The 7256-nt window shown below is 36.1% G+C and overlaps 1 protein-coding gene across 1 annotated transcript; it reads left to right on the top strand.

Annotated features, from left to right (window-relative positions):
• Positions 1 to 308: 308 nt before the first annotated feature.
• Positions 309 to 2868, top strand: LOC130647310 (uncharacterized). The gene is made up of 4 exons (XM_057453109.1): positions 309 to 468; positions 541 to 812; positions 1621 to 1702; positions 2001 to 2868. The coding sequence occupies exons 1-4, from the start codon at positions 399 to 401 to the stop codon at positions 2261 to 2263; spliced, it is 687 nt and encodes a 228-aa protein (XP_057309092.1). The 5' UTR covers positions 309 to 398; the 3' UTR covers positions 2264 to 2868.
• The last annotated feature ends 4388 nt before the right edge of the window (positions 2869 to 7256 follow it).

Here is a 7256-nt window from a genome sequence, read left to right as displayed (position 1 = left end):
CACAGTGTCGGCTATCTTTATTGTTTACAGTTAATCTCAGCATGAATATTTCACAGACCGAGTGACGTTTTATCTTTCGCATAATTAGGTGAAAAGTCTCGACCAATCCAGGATCTTCTTCGTCAGACCTATAAATAAGCGCAGCGCCAATAAGAGACAAAAAGTCCGGGAAACGAGGTTGATTCAGTATGTAAAATATAACCTGGGTACGAAATTTAAGTCTACTTTGTGTTACGTTAACGTATTAATTTTAACTGTAGTATAGTGACCATTATTATTTTTTAATTTTTAATGGTAAGTGTAAACCAATAAGCACAGACGTCCATTGTTCCCTTCTGAGAATATAATAGAACAATTTGTGGCATGAACCATACGCCTTTATTTTGTGCCAGCTTTTCATGAATGTTAAGATGGCGAACGTGTGGAAATTTTGTTGTGAAGTTGTTTTAATACTTGTGGTTGCTAAAGGTATATATATTATGAAGGAACCAGATAAAAAAACACAGATGGGATGATAAACGGAATATTTTTTATTTTTAGAAACTTTGGGTGGTTGCACACAAGATGGATTGTCTTATAAATGCGAAAGTGAAGTTGATGGAAAAACTACAAGTGTTGGTGTAACATTGGTAAATTGCAAGCCACCAAAAATTAAAATTGAACTGACCATTGAAGCGATAGAACTTAGTTATGAAAAAGAATTTGACTCTTCAACAGATATTCCAATCCCCGGAGCATCACTTGGTGGACTGGCTGGTCTGTACATTAATGTTCAGTTGAAAGATGACTCTAACGATAACATACACATAAAGGTATGTTATATGTCTTAAATGTCTGTCCTTCTCTTGATATTTCATGTTCTGCTTTGTGAACTTTTTTTTTAATTATTCCTGTTGTTTGTCCTTTTTTTTTCTTCACTTACTTCCTTTAGTCTGGCTAATGTTTACTATTTCCTTTATTTTTTGAAAGATTAAGTCGTTTAAAAATGTTGTACATGAAAAGGTACGTGCATTGGCAACTTGGTTAATAAAGAGGCATCGGCGTTTCTTCTTATTTAGCTCTGCTTACATGCAGAAGTAATAAAGTACATTTCTCCTTGTAACCTCATGGTATTTTTGGCCATGAAAAAAAATAATAACAAACATTCCTCTATGCTGGAATTTATAAGTTTGCGTAAACTAAAAAGTTCGAGGGGAGCTCACAAATCTAGGAGTAAGAAAGGGCGAAAAGGGGCGCAAAAAAAGGCGCAAAAAAGTGATTAAAACTTATAAATGCAGCATGTGGGCATAGTTGGTAACAGAATTACCCAGAATCCTGAGACATTCACAAATCTGTTTGTTTTGCCAGCCAGTCAAGAACTTCGATTATTTTGATGCGGGTGACCAAGCTTTATTGTCCTGCAATAGCCATCGTTAACATATCTAGCCAAGCATGCACATGACTCAAATTATATAGCAATTCATTATTGGTTTCTGACGTCGTGAAATTACCGACTTAATGATACCCTAAATATTTCTTTTTAAAATCAACAACAGCTTAAACATCCTAATTTCGTTGCCAACGATACATATCTTGACGTAATGGAACCACCGGATTATTTTAGAATTTTTTAATTTTTAGATCAACCTACGAGTAAAGACCCTCATTTTCACAGCAACAATACCAGTTATGGACCAACGTGTTGCACACAATGATTGCAACGGTAAGTTACTCAAAGAAAGGCCAAGAAAGCAAGTTTCTAGTGCTAGTTATGCTTAGCCTTACACGACAAATTTTGGTTAGGTATGCTTTACACGACGAATTTGAAAAATATATTTCTATAGTGCAAAGCTATTCAGAGTGAATTTGTCTTGTGTACATTGTAATTAAGTGTTTTCCACTTCTGTCGTCTTAAAGATCAAAGATCTCAAATAGCAATGCTTTACTCTAGCCTTGTGACGTCCAATTGAAGCAATAATATTGTAGCTGTGTCAACTTACAGATTTTGTTCTCTTTTTTAGAATTCCTTGTGTGGTGGTATTCACAAAAAAAACCGATAAGAATTGTTATCATAGTTGGAGCAATCGCACTGGTGATTGCATTAATCTCGTGTTGCTGTCGTTGTTATCGTCGTCGTCAACGAACACAATTTGTCATGGCACCAGCAATGTCACCAGCCAACATCATGGTTGTAAATACATCAAATAATATGCAAACGACAGCGCCACCGCCATATACCTCAAGCTCTAAGCTTCCCTATTCCAAATTACAAGAATACAATTGACGAAGCTTTACTCCAAATCACGTTGTATGAACTCCGGATCATATAACTGTAGATACAAATTGTACGTAGTTGTTCCTATTTGTTATTTAATGAGTGTTTAGAAAGTTAGAATGTTTAGGAAGGGTTGAATCATTTAAGTTTTAACTAATTTTTACCTGAGAACATTGATTTTTTGAAGAATATGAAGAAATTAATTTGACATGTATTTGTTCCCATGTCAGAACTTGACAATACCTGTATACTACTATTTTTTATTTAACATTTTATCGCAGGAAGGAGGAAAGTGGTGTAGAATCCGAACTCTGGAAAGTCTGGGTACAATTTCCGATTTGTGAGTCATCCCTGTGTGCCCGTATTTTATTGCATCGGTAATGTTATCATTATTGACCGTTAGTGGGGCTTTATGAGGGTCCAGAGTCATAGAAGAGAGAAAAATAAAACACATTGCTTATTCATATATTAGGATCAGAAGATTTCAGGGGACGCGGCAGCAAGATGGCGCATGTTTTTCATAAATTTTTATAATACTTTTATATGGAGTACTTGTTATGTAGCTAACGATTAGAAATTAGTTTTAAATAAAAAACACAGTTAACTTTTTTTTTCAATTCCTTTCTTGTTTTTTCCGTGTGTTTTCTTTAAAACAATGAGCAAACGTGATTATTGAAGTGCGCAAGAACTAGAGTATCGATAGTTGTCTAGGTGAACGAGTGAAATTTAAATATAAAAGAGTCATGGCGTACCAACCCAGCCACTATCTCCTTCATGAGTACCCTCTCTTATGCTCTTATCGCTAACCCATGTTAGAAAAGATACAAAATGCCTCAGTTGCATTGAAGTGAATATATAACATTTGTTTGCTAAGTAGCCATCTGTTTCAATTCTTTTGTTCACACGATCTTCCAACAAGGCAGGGAAGTCACTTCATTTCGCCTATAAAGCTGTGATTTGCGTGAATAGACAGCCTATTTTCCAACAGTCTGTATCCGGAACACGAAAAAGTAGTCTAAAACACCCAACATACGATTATTTTCTTTTTTTGGTTAATCTTACAGCAAGTGAAAAACTTTATCCTCACATTAATTTTATAGTTTACAAAAAAAACACTGATTTGTTATTCTTTGACTAAATTACAAGTCCGGCATATACTTTTAAGACTTCAGGTTTTTTGTTTGAAAGGATACTGGCTCAGCTACAATGTTGTATATAATGTATTGTAACACTTGGTCTTCGTTGAAAGATACATTGTCACGTATTATGATAGCTAATTATACGAAAATTTAACCAAAACATTGAGTCAACTGGTGTGACCTTAAATATTAACTCCTTCCGGAATCAATGAGGGTAGCAACGCTCGCATTCGTTTGAAGCTTCTTTTAAGGCAAGTGGACCAACCTCGTTTTCAGAACATTTTGCATTTGTTGTGATGCGATAAAGTGCATATCGGTATAAATACTTCTACTATGCTATTTTCTGTTTGACGCCGCTTCATAATTATAAAACTGGTCTTTATGCAAAAATCTACGTGAGTTCGCCCATCGCTACTCTCAGTCAGCATTTTAGTTCACAGACTAACAGTTAGACATACGCGAGCATTATAATATAGATAAGGGTCACATGCAAAAGTCACACCTGCTATTTTAGTATATAACTTTCAGTCAACATACTGATACTACTGTTTTTTCCATGTAAACAGACAATAACCCAACGGTAAATTTGTAAGTGCTAACAATGGTATTCTTATGGTGATACACCTTTCCTGAATTTCATAACCAAAATTTTTATAATGATTCTATGCAACCTCGTTTCCAGGACTATTTGTTTCTTAATGGTGCTGCGCTTTTTGATAGTTCTAGTCCACTTCACCGCCACGGTAAAAGGTGCTGGGGTTGAGCTCGGGTTCTATGCTTTTTAAATAAGGATATTCAGATGATAGAATATCAAACTATCTTGGCAAAACTGAAGTTTTTAAAGCAATATAATATTCTGGTTGGATTTTATTTAGATTTGAAGAAAAGAATTATTTTGAAAACGAGGGTATTCTTAGAAAGCTTGACTATATGAAGGGTTTGACTGCAATTTTCAGCTACCAAATTTACGACATTAGGTAATTTTTTTCTTCCTTTTAATAAGAAACTTTAAATTAAGTATAATTTTTAGCATCGATCTCTTTTAATTGAGTTTGGCATAATTAGGAAATTCGGGAAAGGTCTATTCGCATGTATAAGAGTGCAATAAAGTCTGGTTCACACCACACCATAAAAATGGAGCATAAAGAAAAAAATTGGTCAAGCCAAAATAACAATTTTAGAAGAAGCCGAAAGAAAGTTTGTAGTTTCTTCATCAAAAGATTGTACGTACTCTTTGATTCTCTTCAAAAATAAAATACTGTACATCATTTCTATTTTTCTTCTCATTATTCAGATTATAAAATTGTCACGCCGAGCATGTCCTCAGCCGAGAGAACCATAGCTAAACATTCTAATTGTGGAACAGTTTCTAGAATGAGCGACGTCATCTGCCTACAACCTCGATCCCAGGGCTGATCTTCTTTTGCTGCTGCATACGCAGCTGGTTAGGTTTAAATATAGGTGCAATGCTTTTAAAAGATTAAATGCTTTGCCACATGATTTTCTTCAACTTTTATCGCTATAGCGCAAAAAGCGTCGACTCATATGGCGCAACGCATGCGCAGTGAAAAGATATTGCCGCTGATTCGGCGCAAATAATGAGCTACACCTCAGGTCACAAAGTTAAATCCAACTTTGGCGCCTTAATCGCTTGCGCATTAGATTTTGGAGGACTAATCAAAATAAGACAAAAAATAATTCTGTATAATTTGTTTACATGTGCACAACAGCAAAGTGGAATGACATCACAACTTCCCCACAGATTTTTAACCAATCCTTGATATTAATAAGTTTCTAAGTTAAAAAGTCTTTTTTCCAACAAATCTTCTTACCGTCGTTTTAATAATAGCCGTCGTCTGTCTCTGCACGATATGGTACTGCAAGGTTCGAGACACACGGACAAAACGCATTATAAAGAGGATGAGAAAATCTGTGGATTAATCCACGTGCCACCGAATAATCTTAAATAGTACGAAATTTAATTATGTTTGTTCGGGTGATCGTAGCTCAAAACAAGAATTAAGTTTTTTCGATAATGGTCACATAAAGAAAAAATGATACAAGTAACCAATCAAAAGGCGCGATGAGTATTCTGACCGCAAAAATTTTGTTTTCAAGTGGCAAAAATTAAAAAAAGGAAAGGCTTATTTACAATTTTGCTGCGTAGCGTTTTGAGGACATTTCTTTAACTGGTCTGCAAGTGACTTGTGTTCTCGATCGTGACCTGTAGAAAAAACACTAATAAATTTCCTCCAAACCATCATAAACGAGTTTAATTTTAAATTACTCCTTGTTAATTCCCTGTTACTCATTTTTTAACTTCTCCGAAAGAGATTAAGGGGCTGTTCATATGGAGGGCTGGCGAGCCAGTCCGCCTAACCGAGCCAGCCCGCCTCCATGTGAACAGCCCCTAAGAAGCTCAGTGCAGTATAATTCTTTCGTAGTTTTGTAGCAGTTTGATTTTCTTGATGATATTGGGACGGCGTTCTCAAGAAAGAGCGCTTTAGATAGATAGATATATTTCGCGGTTAAAGAACTAACATCATTAATAATGAGCTAAAGTTAAAATACATTTTGGTCGTAATAGGTAAAAGATCGTCTGATTTATCATATAACACCGCCGTAATATAAAGAAGTGAAAAAAAGGCCTTGGGACGAGGTTGTTTCTTTGTTGTTGTAAGTTGCCAGTGCGAATGTTTTCCAGACGTAGTATTTATGGTTGTTTTTTTGTAGCAATATTTAGATCAGAATTTTGGAATCAGGTTCAGCCATTACTTTTCAGGTTCAGCATTTTGTTATATTCAGGTTTAGCATACATTCACGTTCAGCATTGTTTTTTTCATCATCTAGTGAAACATTTTGTTGTTTTTTTTGAATTAAAAAACAAGGGGCTGTTCTGGTATCGATAATTATTTCTTTGATTTCTCGTGGTCATGCAAGTTATTAATAGTGGCGGACCTAACCACAGACGTTTTGCCAGAAGCTTCTGTGTTCCCTTTTGATGAAGTTATCCAGTCTCCGCAATTTAGGACTTCCTAGTCAACAACTGCAGATATGCTAGTTTCTAGAGGTATGATTTACAGAAGGGTAAAAGAGTATGGCTTGGAGGAAATGAGTAGATTCTTTGATATTTCCAAAAATGAATTGCGCAACATCATGTTAAATTTTATTTTGAATCATGGTAATTCATAATGTTCAGCCATTTAAAGTCGCTTGGTCGTACAGTCCAACAACGCCGTATTCGAAAAATTCCACCCGACATCGATCCAAAAAATCCGAGACTGTCTCTGGCACATAGATGGACACTACAGTTTCGTCATGCATGACGACATAGATGAATTTTTGCGATTAATTAGTATCTTTACAATGCGAAAACTATTATAAAGCTACCATCGTGTAGAAGACTTTTGGTGTTGCGGCTGGACGATATGGGGTCCCGTGCTTGGTCAGGACTAATATGGGCGGGTAAAACGTACTTGTATGGCAGTTAAGTAAGTAAGTAAGTAAGTTACGGGAAGTTTTAACGTCGTTGGAGATTCCATCCTAACGGTTTGGCTCTTTCTTCCCTCCGACTGTAACTATATTACATTACCGCCAGAGGTATGTATAGCATTGCTCTCACTAGCTTGCCTGTCACACAAGCCGGCTAGCGGCCAGTAGATGGCACCAAATAAACAGACAACACAGCATTTCAAGTGCGCCGGAGTGGGGACTCGAACCTGAAACCTTATGATTACAAGTCGAATGCACTACCACTACACCATCTACGCCTATCGAAGAAGTACGAGTGGTGCCCTCCCTAGCCTAAACAAATCTAACACGTCGAGTCCATGCTCATTGGTCTATTCTCTGCTGCGTTTGCG

This window comes from Hydractinia symbiolongicarpus, chromosome 6 (genome assembly GCF_029227915.1).
Source record: "Hydractinia symbiolongicarpus strain clone_291-10 chromosome 6, HSymV2.1, whole genome shotgun sequence".
Taxonomy (NCBI): domain Eukaryota; kingdom Metazoa; phylum Cnidaria; class Hydrozoa; order Anthoathecata; family Hydractiniidae; genus Hydractinia; species Hydractinia symbiolongicarpus.
The sequence above is the reverse complement of the archived record's forward strand: the minus strand, read 5'-3'. Positions and strand labels throughout refer to the sequence as shown.

Coding starts and splice junctions, on each gene's coding strand:
- LOC130647310 (XM_057453109.1), top strand. CDS start 399: ATGAATGTTAAGATGGCGAACGTGTGGAAATTTTGTTGTGAAGTTGTT. Junction 469..540: donor AATACTTGTGGTTGCTAAAG/GTATATATATTA, acceptor TTTTATTTTTAG/AAACTTTGGGTGGTTGCACA. Junction 813..1,620: donor ACGATAACATACACATAAAG/GTATGTTATATG, acceptor TTTAATTTTTAG/ATCAACCTACGAGTAAAGAC.